Genomic DNA, 25,426 nt, shown 5'->3' with positions numbered 1-25,426 from the left:
ACTCAAAAAACTAGATGCCAGGGTCCCTCTCATGACCTGGAGCTTGCCTGAATTTGACCTCAGCTTATGTTCTTATGCAGCAAACCTCAGTAGATATGCATGTGCGTGTTTCCTTTCTCTTACCTGGTGAGCCTGCTGGAGCAGCTCCATCCTCTCCTGAAGAATCTGGCAATCATATTCTCTGCTTTTCCTCAGCATCTGACGTCTTAGCTTTTCTACTGCTGTCCTGAGCTCTTCCTGCTGTTTTTCAGTGAGTAGTTCCCCAAACTTTATCACCGTTTCTTGCTGCAAAGCATTGTACAAGGTGGCTTCAAGCTCCTGGATCCTCTGGTTGATGCAATGCCAAAAGCCAATTAGAGATGAAACATTGTTTAAAACACAGTGAGGACTGGGGGGGTTGGTGGCAGATTCAGGCACCTGCATGAGAGGTGGTTCCTGTGCTCAAGTGTGCAAAAATGTGAAAAACAGAACTCAAAATGATTCAGTGTTTTGACAAAAGGATATGAACTTTTATTTTTGAAGTACTTTAATATTAATTTTCACTGAAATCCCTCACTTTGACTTTTTTTTAAGCAGTTACAGAGATGATTAGGAGTTGGATAGAATTTTCATACCCATTTTATAAGTGTAAAGATAAATATTTCACCGATTCTAAAGTTTTGACCCATTGTGCTAAAAAACAAAAGAGGAGAGACTGAAGGTCACTGTCAGACTACTTTGCTTTTAATCCTGCTAATCAATGAGCATTCTCATTAACTAGACAAACCAAACATGATGAACTTGCACAGCCAGTTATCAGACCTATGTATCAGAATTTGATACAGCAGTGTTTATATAGCAGGAACTCTTGATTTTTGTGGCATATTGTCTTCTTGCTATGATGTGCAAAGTGACCAAGATTCCAGATCTGAGTTCCAGTTGCTTGCACTGACTTCAGTTGGACAAGCCAACATTAACGAGCAATATCTGCCTTTAACTGACAAAAGAGTTTCAGACTTCAGGAGATCTGTCTTTTTGTGACATGAAAGAGCTAGGTGTTGTGTTGAAGCTGTGCAGATTGCATGGCAGTGCATTACAAGAATGAGAAAAAACAAATAAATGAAAAAAGATACTAAGAAAAAAGCAAAAACCTCTCTTCCTGATCCAACAGGAGTCTGTGTCCTGTCACAGTGCTGGCCAATATGTGCTGTATAATTTCCTTTGTACATACCATGTATGCTTGGTCAAGAGCTTGCTTCCTGTAGTCTAATTCTTCCTCCAAATAACCTTTTATTTTGCAAAATTGTTCCTACAATGAAGGATCATTTGGACAGAAAAATGAATTAGTTACTCGAAATACTTTGGGAAGTTTTATTAAATCAAGTACAGATATCTGATTCAGGCAGGGCTAGGAGACTGGACTTCAACTGACACTCTGCAGAGTTATTAATATCTGACTCAGCTAGAAAAGGAGGAAGGGAAAATAGCCGTGGATTGCTTTTGTATGATAATACATCTGACCTACATGGAACTAAATCCATCATCTCTTTGTTGACTTCAGTGATATTGCTTGGCATTTCAGTAGTGTAATTTAGGGGTTTCTGTGTGATTTTTCTAAAGGTACCTTCTCTGGCATCATGGACAACTCCTTTTGTGCTTTCTCTTATTTTGGAAGAAGTGTGAAAATGCAATAAACCGAACAGGAACTAAACAGGCATATTCACGTTCACATTATTTGGGGGAAGCTGCTGTGCTTTAACTTCTCAGCCTATCTTAAGCTGAATTGACTCAAGTACAGACATACCATAGGAACAGTAAACCACTACAGCTATCCAACTCTTGTAGTTATGCTTGTTCATCTTGTAGGTTACTTCCATTAACTGGACTAAGAATAGGGTAAGGTACTAACTTTACTGGTGCTGTAGCAACTTCAGTTCAGCTGTGAATGTTTTGCCTTTAGGATGGTAAGGGCTTAAAATGTAATGAAAGAAAACAGCATGATAATTCATTAGTTTCCCACATGCTGGTATTGAATAAAATGTGATACAACAGCTGATGTTTAGACTGTGAATCTTATGAGACAAATTGTGTGGTCATTTACATCTCTGAAAATCACTGAGCAACATTTGAGCCCTCTGTACTTATTAGCAAACAGTCATCCTCATGGAAAGAGAGAGAAATTTTTCAAACCTTCACTGTTTCTCTCTCCATGTTGTTCTGCTGTTGCATGTGAACCAGACTAGTAACAATTTTATGGATTCACCAATAATCAGAGGAAGCCTGCATACTTAGTTTGCCAAAAGACCTTTTTAGTTATCTTTTGACACACCAAGTAAACGTGACACACTCAGTGTCTTGCCCCTAAAATGTGTATTAAGGAAAGTTTGCGTACCATATCACTTTCCAGTTCCATCATCTTCTGATGCAGAGCAGCTTCAGCTCCCTCAATCTGCTGGATCCACTGGAGGGAAGACAATGAGATCTGGAACCTGCTGTGTTTTGTAGGCACATGGGCAGCGGCAAGTGGGACATCTACAGCATCTTGTTAGTCTATTTTTAGTAATCTATTGCTAATTGTGGGCCCATCTTGAGGCTGTTATCCTGTGACAGGGGTAGCCCAAATGTCGGTAGGTAGCACTTGACAGAGAAGCAGCAAGAGGATCACCATTACTGAATCACTGGAAGATGGAAAAGCACAGTTCCTTGGATGGACAGGGAACCCATGGATAAGGGCCCACAATTGGGGCATCTCAAAAATAGCTTAGCTGGGTAGATGGCAATTCTCTTTGCAGAGGAGGAATTGAGTAGAATCCTTGGAAACTGCCATGTTGACAAAACTGTGTGCTGCATTTGAGCCACAGAAAGCAATTTTAACCAACCCTCACTTTCTTTTTAATTTCCAAAACAAGGAACTTGGACACATAATTTCAGTGGAAATTTTGCATGCAGATCCCTTCAGAAGCTTTGGAAATCTCAGGACTAGAAATCCCACGCTATAACTAATTATGGCTTAAATGTCTGATGGTGTCTCATTGAGTTTACAATTGCAAGTTTCATTTGACATTCTTTTTGTATTTGCAGTTGTTTTGACTTCACAGCTTGGGCCAGCTAAGTTTGATATTTTTGCTGCTTTAGCAAGCAAGGTGTTTGGGACTGTGCTGGCACAGTTTATGTGGGGAATCACTTCCTACACTAGAAAGTTTGACAATGTTGACAACAACAACAGAGCAGAAAATTTCCAGTGTTAGATGAGGCCTTAGATAACACATGAGGAAAGCAAGCACACAATTTACCTTTTCTGCCAGGGACAATACAGTGGAAGCCTGAATTATGGCCACTTGTTCTTCATTTCTTAAATTCTGTGAAGAGAAAGAGAGGGAAGAAGAAAATTGGCAGCAGTTTCCTGCATGAATAAAGATAATCCAGGCTACAGACTAGGTCTACAGTTTTCAGGGGATCCCTGTAGTACTGGGTATCCTCTTCCCATCGAAACATTCAGAGCCTGTTAACATATTAAAAAGAACACTGTTTTTGCCTTTCTGCATGACATGGACTAACTGTATGTTTTCATTCCATTGCATCTTATAAGAAATGTAAACTAAAATTAGACCCATTTGTTTGTCATCATGCTAGTTTTACAAAGATGAATTTCCATTAAAGCTTTTGTAAAAATAATGCTGATTTACACCAGCATGTGAATAGACAATCATGAACCTTTGTTTTTATAGAATCATAGACTCATAGAATGGTTTGGGTTGGAAGGGACCTTAAAGATCATCTACTTCCAACCCCCCTGCCATGGGCAGGGACACCTTCCACTAGACCGGGTTGCTCAAAGGCCCATCCAACCTTGAGCACTTCCAGGGATGGGGCATCTACAACTTCTCTGGGCAACCTGTTCCAGTGCCTCACCACCCTCACAGTGAAGAATTTCTTCCTTATGTCTAATCTAAATCTACCCTCTTCAGTTTAAAGCCATTACCCCTCATCCTATCGCTACATGCCCTTGTAAAAAGTCCCTCTCCAGCTTTCCTGTAGGCCCCTTCAGGTACCGGCAGGCTGCTATAAGGTCTCCCCAGAGCCTTCTCCAGGCTAAACAACCCCAACTCGCTCAGCCTGTCTTCATAGGAGAGGTGCTCCAGCCCTCTGATCATCTTGGTGGCCCTCTTCTGGACTCACTCCAACAGGTCCATGTCCTTCTTATGCTAGGGGCCCCAGAGCTGGACACGGTACTCCAGGTGGGGTCTCAGGAGAGCAGAGTAGAGGGGGAGAATCGCCTCCCTTGACCTGCTGGTCACGCTTCTTTTGATGCAGCCCAGGAGACAGTTGGCTTTCTGGGCTGCAAGCGCACATTGCCGGGTCATGTTGAGCTTCTCATCAACCAACACTCCCAAGTCCTTCTCCTCAGGGCTGCTCTCAATCCACTCATCGCCCAGCCTGTATTTGTGCTTGGGATTGCCCTGACCCAGGTGCAGGACCTTGCACTTGGCCTTGTTGAACCTCATGAGGTTTGCACAAAGCCTGTCAAGGTCCCTCTGGATGGCATCACTTCCCTCCAGCGTGCTGACCATACCACTCAGCTTGGTGTCATCTGCAAATTGAGGCTGTGCTCCATGATCTTGCCAGGCACAGAGGTGAGACTGACCAGCCTGTAGTTCCCCGGTTCTTCCTTTTTTCCCTTTCTAAAAATGTGGGTTATGTTTCCCCTTTCCCAGTCACTGGGAACTTCGCCGGTCTGCCACGACTTCTCAAATATGGTTGATAGTGGCTTAGCAACTTCATCTGCCAGTTCCCTCGGGACCCGCGGATGCATCTCTTCAGGTCCCATGGACTTGTATTTTTTCTTTTTTTTAAATTTTATTTTATTTTGTATTTTGTATTTATTTTTTTATTTATTTCTTATACACTTTCTTAAAACATATCTAATGTTGGCCAGAGATACAGGATGATCTCTTTTACATGGATGACTAAAGTGGGCACCAGTGCCCACTTAGAAAGCCACAGGGGATTTTATAATTCTTGCCTATTTATGAAACTGTTTCAGAGGAATCCTAGTCCTGATGAAGACGTGGTTGGCTCAGACTGCCAAACTAATTCACGTGCTTTCCTGAATGACTGGAGTGCAGTCAGGCCCAGTTCCAAATATCAGTGGCCTTTGGACATTCTTCCCAGTCTGCTTAAGCAGATGTTAAAGCTGCTACTTCATTACTAGTTCTCTGACTATTGAAATCTCACAAATCCTTAACTTATGGAAATAAACACTCCTTAAATGAATTGTTCTGATATTACATAATTTAACAAGTATCTTAGAAAATAGTCATGATAATTATAGATTTCACTTACTCTACTGTACAAAATGCAGCTTTTAAAGGGAAAATATCTCCAACTTAACTTACCCCATTATCACCTAGGATGTCCAACTGCTTTATGAGGTCTGGGATGCTGACATCCTGCAAAGAGAGAATAAGGTAAATGCATGGTATGCACATTTTATCATGGCTGCAATATTCGTCCCTCGTGCGAACCATGTTGAAATCAACCATTTTGTTTTATCCCATGGAAGTGCATCACACACTGATTTCAGTTGCCTTTGAGCCAGGTTTTATCATTATGGTGAAAATTATGAGTCCATTTCAATTGTCATCACAGTCATCACACTCTCTTACTTTAGACTGAGTTTAAATGCTTAAAGTTTAGCGGAGTTATTAGCAGAGATGAATGTATTGGGTTACATGGGCAGCATCCACCACTCCTGTAGTTAGAAGTGCTGCTTTATAAAACTGACCTACCTTAACCCCTTCCTTCATGCAGTAGATCTGTAGAGCACTCACACCATCTGAGAATGGGTGAATCTGGAGATTAAACGGTGGGGACCGTCTCTCTCTTTCCTGAAAATAAATTGAAGAGATGCCAGAGGATGTATTAGAATGAAGGAGATGCACACAGAACTCATTAAATGCCATAGCTACTGTTTACAGCATGCTTCGCAAAGCCAAACTCTTCATTTTACAAGTCAAAGAAAGAAACATTTAGACCTAGTCTGAAAAACAGTGTGCCAATTGGGATAGGATCCTAAACCCAAGCTAATTATTTTACAGGAGATTATTCATTTGATGAATTATGTCAATTTGCAAATTGTCTGTGGAAAGGCAATGCCTAAGACTCCTGTCTCTCAATGACTGTCACCTGGCTAAGACTCAAGTGATTTGCTTAATGAAGTGTTGAACAACTATTTATCATTGTAAATACTCCCTTTAGAAACAGATACTTGACTTAAGACTACTAGGATACTCAGATTACACATTTGCTCATCCTGGTATGTTGTATGTTCTAATATCTGTGGAAAGTAGTAAGTTCAAAAAAGTTGATCAACTTAGCTAGCTATGCACCTTCATTGCATAAAGTCTACAAATATTTGTCCAGTTTTAAAGGACCAAAGACAAAAATAAAAATTTGAAGATGTTATTTCTCATCCCTTTCAGGTATTCAGGGAAGCATAGAAGTGAAGATCAAATTTCACTTTCAAATACATTTTTGGTTTATGAACATGTAATTCACTTGATCAGTCCAGTTCCATGTCATATGGAAACACAGTTGTCAAGTAAAACTGTGGGAAAGTTCTATAAATAAGGGACAAATCTGTCACAGCACTGATTCATGAGAGCCAGGAAAGGCTTTGTGTTACCTACAAGCTCTGAATGGCAAGTATATAAGGCCTTGGACAGCAACTGGAAAGAACAACTGAGAAATACACCAGCGTATACTGGAGAAAAGACCAGGTGGACTTTTTTGTCGGCTGGCGCTCATAACAAGAACTTGTAACTAGGGTCAGTCTGGGAGGAGGGAGATCGAGGTCCAACCCAGTCCTCTGGCCGCCTGCAGAGGCTTCTGGAGCTCCTCCATCACTCCCCAGTGTCGCCTGAGGGACCTTTCTTACCTAATGCAGGTCATGAGGAGAGCTGCTCAACAGGGAACGTGTCCAGTGCCTGCAAAAGTGATAGTGCTTGCAAGTGGGCAGATAGGCTGTCGCTATTCATTGTGCTAGGGCCTACAGCCTCCAGACACAAATTAGGACAACTCCAGGCCAAGCGCTATATGCACATAGGCAGGCACTGTTGGCTTTTCACACACGCCAGCATTGGCAAGAATGATGATAAAGGCTGCAGGAGCAAGACCACATTCACCTGTATAAAATGTCTCTTATCCCCCCCACAGTGGCAGGAAACTGAGGTACAGACAGGTTAAATCTAAATGTGCCTCAGGAATCAATAGCATGGAAGCCATTGCAAACCCATGTCTAGGGAGCCTGTGTTCCTTGGGCACCTTGGCTCTGCACCCTGGCCGTCCTCAGGTGCTCACAGCAGGGTGGCAGCACCGGCACCGCCAGCCCCGAGCACAGCACCGCTCACACCAGTGGCCCTGGCGATCCGCAGACGTCCCCCAGCAGAGCCGGAGTACCCTGTGGGCTGCTGCAGGCCTGGCTTCGGCTCCCCCTGCCGCGGGAGCCGACGTGCACGTTTCTTCTCTGCAACGAAGAGCGCTCTAATCGCCCAGTACAGACCAGTTTGGGTAGGACAGTCCCCCTCTCCTCTGACAGCCAAGTCCCCGCAGAGAAAAGAATTCAAGATTTGCTGGGTCAGAGGAGACAAGGTACAACCCTTTTACGAGGGTATGGTACTGGAAGACAACAGCCCTGGGTCTGATACTTTCTCTTACAACTGCTTATGCAATTTCATCAGTAATTGCTGAATTAAATTTCAAACAGTTCCAGTCCTTCAAGCACAGGGCTAGTGAGGTGCACGTCTCCTCACAGCAGCACTCTCAGGGAGGGAACTGTACCTGTGTCTCTGCCTTCTTAGAGGAACACTCTACTCTTCAGCTATTAGAGATAAAAGCATACTCAACATTTATTTCTCCTCCAAGACCTGCTCAGGTTCATGAAAAAAACAAAACAAAACAAAAAAACCCTGGATGCCTACTCTCAGGAGAGATCCTAGCTGTGAACCAGGATGCAGCCCTGAGCAAAGTACATGAGGGTGGGGTTTAAGCATTGCTTATTTGGTTAATTTAAATGTAATTAATTTCTGTTGATTTTAGCAGACTCCAGGCCAGCAATAAGAACAAAGCATGTTGACAACAGACTGCTCCAAAATACTAGAAAAACCATATCCGCAGGTGTGGTAACTAAAAGCCACGCTGACGTTCATCAGCTAAGCTTATCTATGCACACTGGGCATCTAGCTCAGAGAGAGGTGAACCAGTCAAGTACGGAGCTTACTATTTCCAGGACATTGGAGCTGACATACTTCAGCTCACAACTAAAAATGCTGGGCCTGATTTGTAACTCTGTTATATCACTACAATGCTTGCATAAACACTTGATTAAAGTTGGTGTCCAGTGCAAGTGCACTAGTTTAATTTGCTACCAGCTCTACTGTAACGAGCTCATCCATCACCTCCAGCTCAAGGTTGCGGAACTCCAGTAGCTCATTCTGGTCTCGGGCATCCTGCAGCTCCTGTTGCAGACGGTTGTTTTCTGCTTCCAGTTTCTCTATCTAATAGAAATATGTAAATTCATGATCTGTGTGACTGTTACAAGAAACATTGAATATTTGGTGAGTAGTAGTTGAGGTAGGATAGGCAGTGCAAAATCCAAACTCTAGAGATTATTCACTACTTGCTGTTTTACGTCAGTGAGTCTTTAGTTTACAGGTGACCTTATGCTCATCAACTTCCTAAACATCATAAAATGATGCAGCTTATGCTGGAGGATTTCCTAAAAGAATCCAATCCTTGTGAAGACCAGCGGGGAAGTTAACTCTACAGAGATGTCAGGTTAGCTATTGGATTAGTCTGCATTAGCTATTAAACACACTGCTCTCATGGTAAAGCACTGGAATAGATTGTCTGGGCAGGGATTTGGAGACATCATTGTTGGAGGACTCTGGGAACAAGTTGGATAAATGTCCATCAGGAATGACGCAGAAGCAGCTGCACCTGCCTTGGAGAAGAGCTTGGGCTAGATCAGATTCCCAGTGTGTAGTACATGAAGCAAGATGGCATGCAGGGAAAGCTGTCTTTGTGGAGGCAGTTACCTGGGCAGCCATCCCACCCCGTGCAAGCGCTTGTGTGAACTGCACGGCAAGCATCTCCACACGAGTAGTTCTGTCAGCAGATAGGCTTAAATACCACCCATTGGCCAATTGTCTGTATCTTGCTTGTTATGGACAACTCCACCACTAGCTCCTCAGCCTGCTCTCTTCTGCAAGTCTCCAGCCAGTGCCAGGACACGTATTTTGCAGTCAGGTTGTCTGCATGGGGCCCAGACAAGGACAGCTAGGGAGCATTGTAAGACTCAGGTCAAATGAGCCCCCATGGGTCAGTTTGTCTGGATGGGGAAGGATGGCACAGGGCTGGAGACTTACTAGGTGTGTTTACAGAAGGGGAGAAACACAGGCTAAGAAACCTCATCTGGGGAGGTGAAAGACAGCAGGAGACCTGGTGCTGGGAGTTATGGCCTCTTGCTGATGGCAGTCATATGTATGGCCACTGCTGTTACTGTTGGTGATATGCAAGCAATACTGAGGTTCTTAGTATCCTTATATTCGCTGATTAAAAATATATACATACATACAAATATATATACACACACACACAAACAGGTGCTATTCCTAAATGTACTAAAGGACTGAGCAGTACAAGTTCCACTGGACCTAGGGATGACTTTAAGCCCTTAAAAATATACAGAACGCACAGGGACTAGGAGTATGAAAGGGTCCTGGTGTTAGAGGGTGAATGCATTTCTACTGCTGTTTCACACCCAGAAGCTAAGCTCAAAACATCCTGCCAGTGCAGCAGCAGCAGCCGCCTCTTCAGTGCAATGCTACTGGAACACAAAGGTCTGCGCCTTGGAGCCAGAACAACGAGTGGAGCTTCCAGCTCTCAGGCTGGAGCTTACCAGCAGAGCTGGTGCATCAGCAACTACCAGCAACAACAGTGTCTAAGCAGAGCTGGAGAGGGCTTGTCTTTCCATATGTTACCCTGTCCATATTAATCTATGCTGTTGTATCCTTATACTACACCTGTAAGCACCAGACTGCATGTCCAAAAAGTGTACTGCAGAATCCAGATTACCCTTCAGAGTGAACACGCAAAACTTGGGAACATACCTTGTCTAAAAGCTCTTGGTTCCTCTTAATGAAAAGCTGTTTGTCTTCCACCCAGTGCGAGTCCTGTTGGATGAAGCAGTACTATTACAGAATAATCAAACTCCATGAGGTTGGGCACATTTATTCAAAATTGGAGCCACAATATTCAGGCTTTAAAATCCTACAGGAACAAACTGTCATTTGCAGAATAACAACATATTAGCCTACCAAGCTGTAGCAAGGCTTCTGAACTCGCTAGACCTGCCTGTTTACCGAACAGCAACATTACATCTCATGGAAGTGTATACTGAAATTGTGCTAGGTATTTTGTAAGCAGAGCAGGTAAGATTCAAAATAGGAAAAGAAAATACACAAGAAGTGCTTACCTGCCCTTTCTGTGCCAAAGTTTTCTCCAGGTCTTCTATTTTGGCTTTATATCTCTGGACTTCAGCTTGGAGCTGCTCCTGAGCCTGTTGAAGTCAGGCACAGCATTAAACAGTAACAAAAACAGCGGTGTGACTGGTACTAAAGGGAAACCAAACACAGCAGAGTCTGGGTTTATGCTGTTGCTTCCACTCAGTGAGTAACTGTTACAAAGATTCTGGCTCAGCCATGTTTTGTGCCACCCCTCACACTGGCATACAGATGACACAAGGGAACAGAGTGGTAGATCAGGCCCTCTCCCCACCCAAGCCTACTACTACCATGCATTGCATCAGAGTAGCGAAACACAAGCTCAGGTATTTGGGGTGACAGGCTTTGCTCAAAAACCCTAGTAAGGGGCAGTCCATGAATTGAAGAAAAGTGCTTAGTAGATGAGAGTGGCAAAAGGTAGTGGAAGGAAGCAATTATAACTGCCTGGGGCGCGTTCAAGAGCTGACTCAACAAAGTGCTAAATAACCTGGTGCAGTCTCACAGCTGACACTGCTTTGAGCAGGAGTTTCGGCTGGAGACCGCCTGAGGTTCCTTCCAGCCTGAATGATTCTATGATTTTATTAGAGAGACAACATTTTTAGCCTTGGAAGGTTTACTGTAGTCTGCATCACATTCAAATTTGAATTTAATTTGCATCTCTCTGTTAGAAACATTCAGGTGAATATTCCTAAAGTTGGTGCAATGTGTGCCTTTGTGAAAACCCACAGGCCTCCATTTTTTACCTTTAAAACCCAACTCCTTCACACCTGGGCGAAAGATGAGAAAACCCTTGTGATTCTGTGCCAAACTGCAGAATTGCCTGCTTTGGCATGCCTGCCTAACTGCAGGGTTTTTAGGTTCGGGTGGAGGACAGCCCCTTGTAAACTGAGTGATTGTGTCCATTCTTAATTGTCACTCTCTTTAAATGTACTCAGCAAATGAGTGAAACGGACATCTCTTCAGCTGTATGAATGTTGTATGTATCTCCATTCCCTTGTATGTCACTTCGAGGGGTTTGTATGTCCTGATAGCAATGAAATGCTTTTACCCTCAAACAAATACTGACCTTGGCTTCTCTTTCAGCATCTATGATGCCTCCTGTCTGCTCCTGCAGTAGTGCATACGCTCTCTGCAGGGCCTGGTACTCCTTTGTCAGCTGTCGAAACCGCAGCTCTGATTCTTCTGCTGCTAAACCCTGAAGGATGAGAAAGGACACATCTAAGCGCCAGACAGCAGAGCACTGCCAAAGCAAAGAATGCAAGTGTGGTTTGTTAAGCACAAGAGTTGGTTTACAGGTCTTGATTCGAATAGCTTTTTTGGTGAGCTTGCTGCAATATGAAGTAATAAGAATGTGGAATTTATACAGCGTTTATATGTCTTTAAGCCAAAAGAAATGTGATAGGTATATTTTCTTGAAGGGGGAGAGGAAAAAAATAATCTCAGATTGCAATGAAATCATAGCTGTAGACTCTATGGACTAGATTTTGGAAGAACCTCTCAGCATTTCAGTAACCAAAATTGAGGACAAACTTAATGAAGAACTTATCACTCAATACACACTATAAAAACCTAAGTGTTTTTGAGAGCCTGGCCACTTGTTTTGGAAGTCAAAGTCTCTTGAAAACCTGTCCTTGCCTGTGGAAAGAGTCAGATCTTACCTCATCCAGATCATCATCTGGGGTTGCTGGTGTTCTGTCTGTTCTATATGAGGCCACAGAGGATGTTTCAGAGTCCATGGAATCATCATCATACCCAAAAACTGTGTCCACCACATGTCTCTAAAGAAGGGAAAACATGATTTCTGAGTCTCCTTGGAAACAGGTAGCATGAGTTTCTGATGAGGGGGAAAGGTTAGTTCAAAATCACATTGCTAGTTACTTTAAAAAGGCAAGACATGAAAAAAGAGCAATCGGCTACCCCTGCAATTACCATCTCCAAACAAACCCAAAGGGAACCATATTGAAGATTAGGTCTTGTGCTGGTGGAGAATGAGTTTGCTGATTAATTTTTCTGAGCTGAGGATCTGTCTCAGTCTGAAATTTGGAAAACATAATGGGAGCAGCAACATGCTAATGGAAAAGTTTCTGCCCTTGCAGGAAGGCAGGAGAATTGTTTGTTAACCCCAAAGCTGTTCAGAAGACGTCTATCAACATGCAGACTGGTGCGCAAAGATAACACCATAAAGAGCTGTAAATGTGTGCAGAATAGGGAACCCTCCTTCTTCTCTCATGGACACTGCTGATATTTTCAATATCTCAGTGCTTCTCTCACTGATATTGCTGTTGGAGTGAGTGAGTGAAAGCTATGCTAATACAAAACTAGCGTGAAGGAACTTTTATCTCACAGTATCTTGCAGTACTATAGTAACTGCCACATGTTGTAAGAGATTGCTCACACTACACAGTTTGGTTGTATGTCTGACACCTCACTATTTCAAATCTCAGTAACTGAATTAAATCAAATTAAAACTGTGAGTCATGTCCTATGAAGGTATAGATGCTTAACCCTACAGGCTTGGTTTCAGGGTACAGATTTGAGCATTTAAATACTTGGCTTATGAATAATTCTGCAGACAAACTTATCAACGAGCATTTAAGATGCACTTCTGCTTTGCAACATTTTTCACTTTTGCTGACAGGTTGCAACCTTCTAAACCTGGAATTTGAATCACACAAAAAACATACACGAAAGATGCCAATAACCTTTTTGCATGTATTATCTTTTTTTGTTCATTGTTTTTCCAAGCAAAGACAATAGCCATATTCTCCCATGTTACAATCTCTAGCTTAGAGATAAAGTTGACTAACGAAAATACGTTTTACTCCTTGTCTCCCAGTTATGTCTGCTGTGTATTGCTTCAAAACCCATATAGAAACAACATGGTGACACATCTAGGATTTACTGGTCTGAAATTCTCTCTGTGTGTAGGAGAGCATTGCATTACTTTCACAGAACATGGCTGAAGTACTAAGGGATGTCCTTGGAGGACAAAGAGCAACCAAGCTCTGTTTCCTACACAGTATGTCTGCTTTCTGGTGGTGGGACGTGGCTGTTGCAAAGTCATTCCTCACCTCTAGCTGATACAGGAGCTATCTGAACCACTGCTGACTACCCAGCTCTAACACTGTTCTAAATTATACCAGCTTTGGACTCAACCCAATTCAGGGCAATACAAGCGGTAGCCAAAGGCCTGTGGAACTGAGCAGGAGAAAATGACAATTTCTCAGGCAGAAACTTCCACTTGAAGAATAACAATCCACAAGGATTTTGTTTTAGCCCATATGTGCTGTGAAAAATAGATAGCAGAAGATAGATGGGAAGGTCTCTGGAAATGTAAATACATCTCGGCATAACAGACCTTGAGACCAATGTTTATAGAAACCAGATGGAAGGAATATTATTACTATTTCAGAAAGGGGGGAAAAAAGCCTCATTTTGCTGAAAATAAAATAGATATGCAAACTTAACTGAATTTCAAAGCGGGCTTAAAAAGCTCTTCCAAAGTAACTAAGGTGTTTATAAACCCGATCCCTAAAGCAGATTGTTATAATCCGCAAAGCTCTCTTTAATCAGATTGCTAAAGTGTGTTTTCCTACAGAGCCTACTAGTATTTTTATAAGGTGGAAACAATTTTTCCTCTTACCTTAATCGGCTTTGAGCTCCTTTTATGCTTTCTGCGACGAATGAGTTTCTCCCTGTCCTGGAAAATAAGATTTAAAAGTTACTCTCTCTTCTCCTGTTTGCAGCTGTAGAAGACCAAATCTACAGAGGAAATAAATCATGGGGCTTCCACCGACTCTCTGTTCATATGTTCAAAGAAGAATCTGATTCCAGGTGGAAGGGAGGATTCGTATCCAAATCTGCACATGTGCCACTTGAAGAAGGGAAGACCGGAAACCCCCCTTGCTGCGCAGTTGCCTTGACAGGCTGTCAAACGGCAGGTGCTGATGGATTTCCTGATAAAATCACTGGGAGGCCTGTTGCAGGCGACTGGTTTGGGCTTTGTACGAGAGGCTGTCTGCCTTCCCTGCAGAGGAGATGCTGCCTCTGTCTCAAAGTCATTAAATGATGGTAGCGTTGATCTCACCACTCCTAGCAATGATATCTTAGAAGAGGCAACAGCCTGTTTTGGAGTCTCTTTCTCCTTCCCCTCAACATCATAATGCAAAGTCAGCTGAAAAAGGGATTGTCAGTATTAAATGACAGAAGAAGTAGTGAACCACTGTCTAGCAGCACACGCTTTTCCAGCACATGATATCGCACTGTGTGCCTGCCTCTGGTTGAGGAAACTTTTTAATGGTAGCTTAGTTATAATGGTAAAACAGCTTGGCACAGCCCTGCCTTGTGAACATGTAGGTACCTTCCCAAGCTCCATGGTTCTTAGTCCGCGTTCATTTCTAGAGCTCAATTCACACACAAGGGTTATACTTTTGAGTTGTAGGGGCTGATGCCCCACTAGAAATTTGGTTAAACTGCACCCACGCACACCTAAATCTAAAAATTTGCAGGTTAAAAGTAAGATAAGATATTAACCCTCAGACCTCTAGTTATAAGAAGAAATACTATCAGTGGTGAACTGTGCACAGGAATCATTCCTAGTTTCCTGGTGCTCTGGACTTACCCTTGTTAACTCATCAATTATGTTCTGTTGTTCTATGACCTGAAGCTTTAAGAATTCAGTTTCTTGTTCCTCATTAGCCTGATCCAGGTCATTGAGAGATCTTAATTTCTTTAGAGGAGGATGTGATGTCATTTTTTCTCTCTGTGGTAAGAAGAAAAAACAGATAAAATAAGATGCAGCAATTAAAAGACAAAAAGACCACCTTTCAGTTAAAAATTACACATCTTTCATTTAAGCTGTACAGCCCTTTAAATATGCTTCAGCTACACCATTTTTATAACTTTATTAACACCCGTCAGCCCTTCTTAACAATAAAGCAGCACAACAAGGCTGAGTTCTTCAACCAGAACAACAAAGCTTTATCCATTTACTTTGGCAATATAGCCTCTACAGCAGCCTTTAAAGGTCATATACCATAGAGCTCTTCCTTTGCCATGCATCAGGATGCCCCAACATGTGGCAAATGCAGTTAAACCCCCTACCTGTCCGGCAGGTATGCAAATAGTATCTACTCCCATGACCCCATGCCCTTACTGACATGCATCGTATGGCCATATACAGTGAGGAAATGCACATTTTTTAGTCATGTGAAAGACGTGCATCCAGTCAGAAGAGGAGGAAAGGCAAAAAACGTGGTACCAGATCTATTTCAACTAGAAGTCCACGTCCTACCTGCTCCTGAGCACGTATGGGAGAAGAGATGGCTACAGCCCGTAAGAATTACTCTAGCCACCCACAGCTTGCTAACTTCCATAATTTGGGCATCTATACTGTAAAGAGCAGATGTCAGGGAGCTAAGTTAGAACATATGTGCTGTGTGCGCATATATGCGCCAGCGGTGCTGCCCACTGACATCTAAAGCATGCAGATTCCTAAGTCCCTTCTCTTTGCCGTAGGGGAGCCCAAGGGGCGGTGATCTGTACTTCCACAGCTGTGGAGGAAGAAGTCTGACCTGTGACACCTGCAATAAGTTTCTGTCTTCTGGGCATGGGTGAATTGCAGAGTCTTAAAGTGGATTAACCTTGTAACACTAAAGCCTTTTTTCTATAAGACAAGAAAATGAATCTCATCACCTCATCCTAATTGGCAGGAAAGCTGCATCTATTGCAGAACAGTCAGCCTGCTCAAGATGAGGACAGTGGCTATTGCAAGCCAGAGACAAGACACACAAACACACATAGCAAGGGACGTCTCCTCAGCCTGCCAGCTTACATCTGGCAACCCAGAACTTCCACCTCCTTTTCTTATTAATGCCAAAGCAACATCGGTGCATGTGTCGGGCCTGGATTCTGACTGATACTCAGGACAATTCCATTTGAAGGATCTACAGATGTAACTGCTTTGACCCTGCTTCATATAGCCCTGATAAGTGAAATTTATAACCCTAGCCACCACACCACCATTCTCCATTTCCCATACCCATCTACCATGCATATGTTTTATGGAAAGATCGTATGTGCTCTGTGGCGGACCAGAACTTTATTTTCTCATATACATTCAAAGATGAACATCATGCTGGCTGAAAACATTGCTCTTAACAGTTTCCTTTTTGAGTTCCAGATGCAAAATAGCACAGTGGGATATGACTCAATGATACAACTATTTTTTTCTTTTTTTAAAACAATTGAAACTCAAAATTCTGATTTTTGGGATAGTATTAAAGACGGTGATTATGCATTCACTTATTATATTGCATATGTATGCATAATACACAATGTTATAGTATGTAAGTCTATAATATACAGACCTAAGCATGGCTATATCTTATCAATGGTATTACGCACTATATACAACACATTTTCTCTATGTACATACATGCATGCACTATGCAGATGTGGCCACCATAACAGACATAGATCATACAGTAATCCTCACTTTGCTCTCCAGTACCAACCATTTCTATATTTTCTTTAGTGACTGCTTTCAGTTTATCTTCCATGCGCTGCAAAGACTGCATAAGTTCATCATTTCTCTTCATGAGGCACTTGTTCTTTTCCAGAAGAGGTTTACATTGTTTCTCAGCTTCTCGGACACGTTTCAACTGGATTGATAACAGCAATTAATAATTGTAAATAATCCAAATAAAAGATATTTTTTCTCCCTCCTTTGTCAGAAGTATTTTTGTTACTTCCCTGTTGGACTACTGTCCCAGTAAAATGCCAAACAAAGTGATCTAATGGAACTGATGCTTACAGCTTCCATAACTTACTTTATCTATAAATCTCAAAGCATAATTCTGCACATATGTTTCCAAAAGATGGCTTTACCTATGGGAAAACCCAGACATAGAGATGAAGCAACCCAACACAGAGTCAGGCAACTGCAAAGCTGCTACGAAAGTCCAAAATGACCTGTGCTTTATCTGCAAGAAACCCACTGATTGTCTCACTGAAAGACAGATGTGCATAGGTACCTACTCAATCTGGATCACAGCAATAACACCATAGTTGTAAGTCTGGTTTTTAATGCCACACAGTGAAATACTTGTGCACATGCACAATGGACTTCATTTTAATCAGCAAATCACGTAACATTTAAACAACAAATCCCATAAGATAGGAAGGTATCTTAGGGCATACTTGGAAGTTCCAGTATCGGTACAACTAGAGTTTTAACCAAGATCTCTTCCTCTGAAAAATTAGTTCCATCCAGTGATACTGAGTGGTTTATAGTTATAATTTCTTTTTCTAAGGGAGGACAAGGAAGATGGCGTGTGACTGTGGAAAGACATCATCTTTGTGCCCAGGTGATCTACCTAACAAAGGCACTGTCCCAGTTCTGTATTACTGTTCGTCACTGGGAGGTTCCTGCCCCTTGCAGTTCTGCTGGGGAGAGGACTGCGAGAGTTTTCTGTAGCTGTTAAGGACAGTTAACCACATTTGCTGACATCATCACATCATCTTACTAGGCTATTTAAACTAACCCAGTGATCTTGTCTGAAGCAGGTTAGCAAGTGCCTGAAGATCCCTTCTGCTAACAGGAAAGGGGAGAGCAGCTAGGAAGTGGTTACATCCTTGATCAGCACAGTTGTGGGCAAAACAACCATTTGTCCTACCCTAAGAATGAAATTAGTTGTTGCTGGTCCAAATGTATCTTAAAGTGTATAGTATTTCCAGCAGTACTCCTGGTCACATTTAACAAAATGCGTTCCTTTTAGTCACACTGTGCAAGATACAGCTTAGAAGCCTTTTAAAATGATTTTTTTTCTTGTGAAAAAATAGGCTGAATATTTAATGACATGCAACAGCTAATCAAGCTGACTCATCAGACTCCAAGCTATTCAGTATCACAGAAATGTGGGGGTTGAGAGCTTTTCGTAACTGAAGAGAGACACATGAACATATTTGTAACTTGCAATCTTGATAAGACATTATTTTGCAAAAATTACATTAAGAACATTGAGGAGATCCAAGGTAGCTAAATTGATATGAAAGGAGTGCATTAGGACACCTAGATCAGGAATTAAAAAAATAAATAAATAAAAAAATCAAGAGTTTAATTTCACCACCCCCAACCTTAATCACAGAAGTAGAAACATGGAGAGATTAAAAAGCCAGGGTGCTGACTTCAACACACAGGTATCACCACCTAGGAGTAAATCAGATAAAGGGATCAATTCACTGTTGTCCATTCTCCCAAGATCCGATACTTAACTGTTCTCAAGCTGCCCAAACACTGGACTACAGACGTTATTTCATTTACAAGGTAAGTCTCACCATACACTGTTGTACACTCAAAAAGTCAAGGAGGGAGTATAGGCATTTATAGAAACCTACAAGCCTCTCTGCCTCAACTTCCGTTGTGATTTTGTACTCGTGTAACTTCAGTGAAACTACTGTTTAATTCTAGTATAAAAAAAATCATCCTCAGCCTCCTGAGGGACTAGCCTGATGGATGGAAAAGCTATATTCATCACTGGCTATCATCCTTGGATCCTCCTCTCTTTGCCTTTCCCTACAGCTCCTGACCTCCTCCATCTGATAGTGCAAAGCTCACACACCAGTTCGTTTCGTTCATCAACGAGCAACGTGTTCCTGTCTTCCAGCTTCCGGATTGTGGCATTCAGTTCTGCTATCCTCTTCTGGTTTCTGCGCAAGTCCTGTTTGTTGGCAACAACATAATACAGTTACTGATTCTTTTCAAAATACGTGCTTGGGGAAAGAATCCTCAAAAACCACATACCAGTCAACTTAAGCTGTCTTCATCAACAAAATATATTTATGGATTTTTACAGTATTGAACATGCTGGCAAAAATATACATATTTTTGGAAGAAAGTATCTGGTTTGGAAGATACTTTAAGATTGAAAATTTTCAGTTGTTTAAAAAAATAAAGAAAAAAACTACCAAACAGATGTTGATTTTTTTTTTTTATGATGGGGAAGGAAACACAAAAAGCTAAAAGACTAATTTTTATTGCCTTTTCCTATACATTGCTTCTATTTGCTGAGCCACTATGTCAGGTGAAAAACTAAGGACATTCCTTTCAGTATCAATTGCATTTACTTTCTTATTCCTCATTTGCATATGTGTAAATATGTGTATATATACACATTTGTTGCGTAAACATCATCTATTTAGTCACACCACCAGTGAGCTGCAAGCTTTGTGAATGACAGCAAGGGCTGTATAAGTGGAGAATAAGACAGAGAAAGAGGAGGCTCTCCTAAGAGTCTCCCCAAGTGCCCCCCAGCCTTCTCCCTGCCCATCTTCCCAATTCTGTCTGTTTCTGAGGATGCACGCTGTCCAGGTAGTTATGTTCATGGAATGATTCTTTCAAAGGGGCACTAATTATTTAAGATGTTTGTATTTGTAAATAGAGTAACTGAGGAAACAGCCTTACAAAGCTTTGTCCCACTAGCATGCTCCCTGAAGAATCTATGGTCATAACTTCTCAGTAGTAAGAGTGGGAATGTTTTCCCAGGGCCTGAGAAAATATTTAAGCAAGAGAAACACAGCCATGTTTCTGTTTTGCAGGGGCCAGGAAAACCTGCGTACAGGGCTGCTGCAGTGCTCCGAACCATCTCCGGCCCTTCCTGGGATCTCTCTCTTGGGACTGCTCATGTTACACTCTGCCTCCTTCACCAAGAAGAGCTGTTCATCCAGAGCCTCCTTCTGCAGCTGCAGCTTCTGCACATAGCCTGTCTGTGTCTCCAGTTCTTTCTCCAAGGAAAATATGATCCTGTCTTTAGCCTTGATCTCGTCCATCTGAATGAGAGAAACACCAGAACAACATTATTACTGTGTAAAGGCAACAGCATTTCAGCCTTCTCCAATCTAGCAGTATATGATTTACTTAATAGCGGTGTTCACCACTTAAATCTGCTATATCATACTGCACCAGGCTTGTAAAGCAATACACTTTGAGGTTTCAGCCATAACTGTACGTTGGCACAGTAGCAGATTCACCGGCCTTATACAGAGTGAAGCCCAGGAACTGAGCATGGTGTGATGTGCTAACAGATAACTGGATGAAGAGTTCAGGCTTTCACATTGCATTTTGGTCAGTTATTTATACTAGTGAAAAGTAAGTATAAACTCTGACAAAACCAAAAAAGTTTAGACTAGCTCCTGCTCGTGTAAATGGAGCTACATTAGCTGAGACAGTAGAGGTTACGGTCCAATTCTCACAAACAGAAGATCTGTGCAGACGTGATATTTCTTAAACCCGAGTGCCACGTTATTAATCTTCTGCTGAGTGCAAACTCAAGGCTATTCATTTTATTGTTACTTCATTTCTGCCTGATATCCCAGGACTATCCAAGACAAAAAGAAGTGCCTCTTATTTCACCTCACAGCAACTTTAAGAATGATGGCTGAGAGGAAAATTTTAGATTAAAACTTAGAATAGGATCAGCCCATACAAGCCTTGCAACCATGAAAATTGGTACAGAGCTGCTAACGTCACTGAGCTCAAGAAAATTTGGTGAACCAGAATTTGCAAATCACTCTGGCAAAATAAAAGTACTATTATCTGGGAATGATATGAATCATTCCCTGAAAACAAAAATTATATCTATGCTAAATTTTGCCTGAAGCTGCCAAAGATACTTTCTGGTCTTGCAGCTTTCTAGGCTTGCTGAAATCCTCCCCAAAGTATTTTTCAAATGAATAAGGCTAGATTCTGATCTCCATTAACTAGATGTCACTCTGATGGCAATACAATGGATTTGGAAACCCCTTGTGTAAGTCAGATAAAAATAATTCTGAACTTGTTCAAGGCTCTTCTGCAAGTAAATAGCCTTCAAAAATAGCCTTCATCAGTTGCTAAAGATAAAATCATAACAATACATATGTGGAACCTGAGTTGATCGTAATGTTACTAAATATCTCTGTTTTATCCTGAATTTCATTATAGTTCCTTTTTATATTAAAACCCTGAAAATAGATCCTCAATTTCAGATGAGAAAAAAAGTAGTTTGTCCTCATGGCTACACAGAACTGCAAATGGGGATCAAAGGAAAAAGAAGGGTCAAAATTCAGAAGGCAAATATGAAGAATCCACCACTACTACTCTGTACTACATTATTGAGCATTTTGGCAACACAAGAAATATACCTCCAGTACACAGACTTGGAACTGGGGGTGGGGTGTGGGAATCGCTCTTGACAGTTTAAATTACCATTTCTTTTACTTAGCTCTCAAATCTTGAATTCCAGTTTTCAAGCCAAACTTTCCACTGTTGCAAGCAGGTCCAGCTCCCTGGATGATCGGGAAACCTGGCAACTTGCACCACTGCTGATGTGGGCCTCATTTTGTTCATTTTCCACAGCAATTACTGAAGGCTATGCCAAGACCAAACCAAAAGGTATCTCCCATCCTGCCATGGTTTAATGTGTTGGGGATACCATCACAAGGGCTAGAGAAACTAACAAACTGCACGTGCAGATGCAAACACTCTTTTCCTAACACTTTGCATTGCGCATGTATCAGTATCTCTCCAAGCCAAATCCTTACGGACTAGGCCAGTCATTCTCTTACTTTAAGCTGTTAGCTGCCATCACAGCGGTTGCTCTAGCTGATTCACCATGATCTATTTACTGCTGAGAAATGACAATGAGAAGGTTTTAATACTTTTGCAAACTGAGGCACATTGCAGAGTTCTGTTATTCACAAAAAGCTAAGAGGCACAAGAGGCAAACTCACTACAGCGTAAGAGAACACATGAACTGTTTTGGTTACTGACCAGGCGGCGAATATCCCTTTCACTCTCCCATTTGATCTTGGAAATGGCTTCCTGGTGGGACTGATGCTCACTCCGAAGATCTCCCGCCTTGATCTTATCAGCCTGGATCATATTGTTAAGGGCCTCATCTACCTGCTTTTTGGCAGACTTCAGTTCAGTAATTTCCTGCAGAAGCTTAAGGCGCTCGGAGTCAAACTGTTTTCTGGCCTCTTCACGAGCCTCAATAGTCAGCGCTGTCCTTACTTTATCACTGCTCCCATCCCGCAGCGCGCACAGCGCTGACTTGAGGCGCTGGATTTCGCTGTCTCGGACTTTCACCATCCGCGTCATCTCCTGCTCATGCTGTTTGATGAGGTTCTCCCTCACGGCCTGCAGCTCCTTCATTTTCTCCTCATGGAGTTTGGCTTTTAGCTCCGTGATCTGTACGGTCTGCTTGCGCTGCTCCACCTCGCGGATACGCTTAGTTTCTTGAGTCTTCTCTCTTTCAAGTTTAGCAACCTACGTTGAGATAAAATGAAAGTCACCTGCTACTAACATAATGTTATCAAAACAAGCCCACTCAGACACAGAGCCGTGTCAAATTGAGGAAGACCCTGCTGCAGACCCTAGATGATCCTCCACCCTCCTACAACATGGGCCAACTCCTGGGGCATTCACATAGATTTTACACTGCCTTTACTCAAGCCAAAATAACGCTGTCTTCTCCAGGTGTCTTGCCTCATGCAGGGACATTACATGTACTTTCAATATTTCCTTAGGAAATAAGACTCCACGTATATGCACGCATTTGTCTAATAACTTTTTAACCCATCAGTCAATGTCAGTCAAATTCACCAGAAAATTAGAGGGCTCAGAAATAGCACGGTTCCTACAACTTTCATGACCATGGGCAGTCAATCAGATGAGAGAGAAGTGCTTGCCTCTATATGATCCCCACTGAGGTAAGGTGCAAGTCTGAAAGTCCAGGAAGCATTTCATCTTTTACAGATGTTCTTATCCATACATAGAGCTTTAATAGGCATTTGTAGTCACTTCTTACACACATATCTACAGAAAAGCATGCTTCACTGGTTATTCTCCTTATGGAACAGCTAGCTTTACTCAAAATATGTCCTTTGCTACTCTTCGTTAACAACAGTTTTTAAAGTTCTTTGTCCATAGCTTTGGAATCAAATTTACAGAGCAACCCACCAGTCCTCAGTACACTTACACTGATGTATCTCTAGGTGCAACTTACACCCCTGAGCAATTCCCCAATAGAAACCTGTGTGAACCTACACCAAAGGAAAGCAACAGATAAGGAATGGATTCAGTTCAAAGCAAACTCGGTAGGTTTGTTATTTACAGTGAAAAAGAATGGGGTTTCAAAGATTGTAAGGACTTCCGTGTTAATTTCTTTTTAAATAAAGACCACAAAGAACAAGGAAGAGTGAGCAAACCTTTCAGAAAGAAAAAACAGGGAAAAAACAGTCAAGATGAATAAACACAGCAGCAGGTCATCTGAAAGCCCTCCAAGAGACACTGGTGGTCTAGCCTGCAGGCCTAATTGATTACTTGGAGAGGATTTAGTGAAGGTAGGAAGGGCTATTGGCTATATGCAGAGCTGATTGACTTTTTTTCTTCTCTCATGCTATCCCCATCTTATTTCAGACATACCTTTCCCAAAATAAGCCATTAGAAGAGTTTGAAAGCGTACTTTTACTTTGGTTTCAATCATCAAAGTAATTCTGACAAGTAACAGACTCTAAAAATGAGAGGCATCTTCCTCAGAAGGCTCGATGGAAAACAAATCTGAAAGATTCTCCTAGAACTTCCTCCAATGCACAACAACTTTTCAAAGCAAAGTATTCAATACACATGTTTTTTAAAAGTGGTCTGCACTTGCAACTGCCACTGACTTCTCTGGAGGACTTCAGAGGCTATGAATGCAGTAACTATGTGTAATAATACATGTCACATGCAACAAGAAGATTTTGCAGCCAGGGACTACAAAGCAGTCTCTCTTAATCACATCTGTACGATTCATGTGAGATGTTAAAATGCCTTTACTACATAGACCACTTCTGAAAAGAAAGCCACACATAACCTTAGCCCCTCAACCCCCAAGTCCTTAGGACAGGTTTTTGGTTTGCCTTCACTCCTTTTTCATTCTAGGTTCATCCTTGATTTTGAACACCCCTGACTGAAAATGAGCCTAATGCCCTCTTCCTTTCTTGTAACACATCTCTTCCTGTTTATTAAAAAGGGAGTTGAATGCGCTGCAAAACAAGGTGCAATTATTGTAAGCAATCCATTCTGGCATGACATAGAAAGATACATCTAAACTTTCAAAGTAGTTTGGGTATCCACACTGGTGCAATGCAGACCCAGCCAGGGCCTGAGTACAACCACAGCTAAGCTCTGGGATGCCTGGTTTTATGGCTATTAGTTTCCAGGCTGCCTAGTTTATTAAACTGAAACACCATCAGATGTTAGGCTGACTTGTAGATGTACCATTCTGATGGGAAGAAAGGGAAAGTGAATGAGGGCCTTGTGGGAAAAAGATTATTACATTTGAACTAATGGAAGAGAGACCTGTTCAACAGAAGACCACAATGGCCCAGAGGTTTCTATCCTCTTTGCATTCATTGGTAGAGTGAACTTACTGCTAGCAGAGACAGGAGAAGTCCAAAGATCCTATTTGTTTGACCCCTTTGTGAGATGAACACTTTCCTAAAGCTCCTTCTAATGTTGTGGGGGACTGCCCAGTTTGGCACCCTATTTCTAACCTGATTTTACAGATGAGGTTGTACTAAGATGTCCAATCCGAACCTGGAGGAGGAAAGAGCTAAAATCTGAATTCCAGATTAAAACAAAATTGGCAATGATGTCTGCTCCTCTCAATCCAAACTGCAGAACAATTCAGAAGTGTGATCTACTTCCTGAGACTGTAGTTTTTAGCCCCCCGCTACTCCATGATGACAGCTCTAATGCCCTGAGCACTCAGTCCGATTTAGTCACCAGAATGGACGAGAGCACCTCTGGATGGGCATCCCAAGAGGTATGAAGCGTGCAAGCAATTTCATTATTTTGTTCATAT

General features: G+C 42.0%; 1 protein-coding gene across 6 annotated transcripts in view; it reads right to left on the bottom strand.

Moving 5' to 3' along the window:
- Positions 1–25,426, bottom strand: part of JAKMIP2 (janus kinase and microtubule interacting protein 2) — a 72,304-nt gene that overhangs the window by 13,035 nt on the left and 33,843 nt on the right. For 5 of the 6 annotated variants that reach the window (XM_072872254.1, XM_072872255.1, XM_072872256.1 and 2 more), the window contains exons 3-19: positions 22,348–22,845; positions 20,160–20,369; positions 19,163–19,261; positions 17,057–17,203; positions 15,163–15,303; positions 14,185–14,241; positions 12,200–12,319; positions 11,608–11,736; positions 10,514–10,597; positions 10,149–10,211; positions 8,436–8,534; positions 5,769–5,867; positions 5,376–5,429; positions 3,273–3,338; positions 2,372–2,440; positions 1,211–1,288; positions 124–327 (exon numbers count right to left, since the gene is read on the bottom strand). In XM_072872254.1, coding sequence (XP_072728355.1) covers positions 124–327; positions 1,211–1,288; positions 2,372–2,440; positions 3,273–3,338; positions 5,376–5,429; positions 5,769–5,867; positions 8,436–8,534; positions 10,149–10,211; positions 10,514–10,597; positions 11,608–11,736; positions 12,200–12,319; positions 14,185–14,241; positions 15,163–15,303; positions 17,057–17,203; positions 19,163–19,261; positions 20,160–20,369; positions 22,348–22,845 — 2,217 coding nt within the window. Of the gene's footprint in view, positions 1–123; positions 328–1,210; positions 1,289–2,371; positions 2,441–3,272; positions 3,339–5,375; positions 5,430–5,768; positions 5,868–6,916; positions 6,966–8,435; positions 8,535–10,148; positions 10,212–10,513; positions 10,598–11,607; positions 11,737–12,199; positions 12,320–14,184; positions 14,242–15,162; positions 15,304–17,056; positions 17,204–19,162; positions 19,262–20,159; positions 20,370–22,347; positions 22,846–25,426 lie in introns of those variants that run through there. The other variant, XM_072872258.1, reaches the window with a different exon arrangement.

The sequence above is a fragment of the Ciconia boyciana genome, chromosome 9 (assembly GCF_034638445.1).
Source record: "Ciconia boyciana chromosome 9, ASM3463844v1, whole genome shotgun sequence".
NCBI classification, from domain to species: Eukaryota; Metazoa; Chordata; class Aves; order Ciconiiformes; family Ciconiidae; genus Ciconia; species Ciconia boyciana.
Note: the sequence above shows the minus strand (reverse complement) of the source record. Positions and strands in the feature narration are given on the sequence as shown.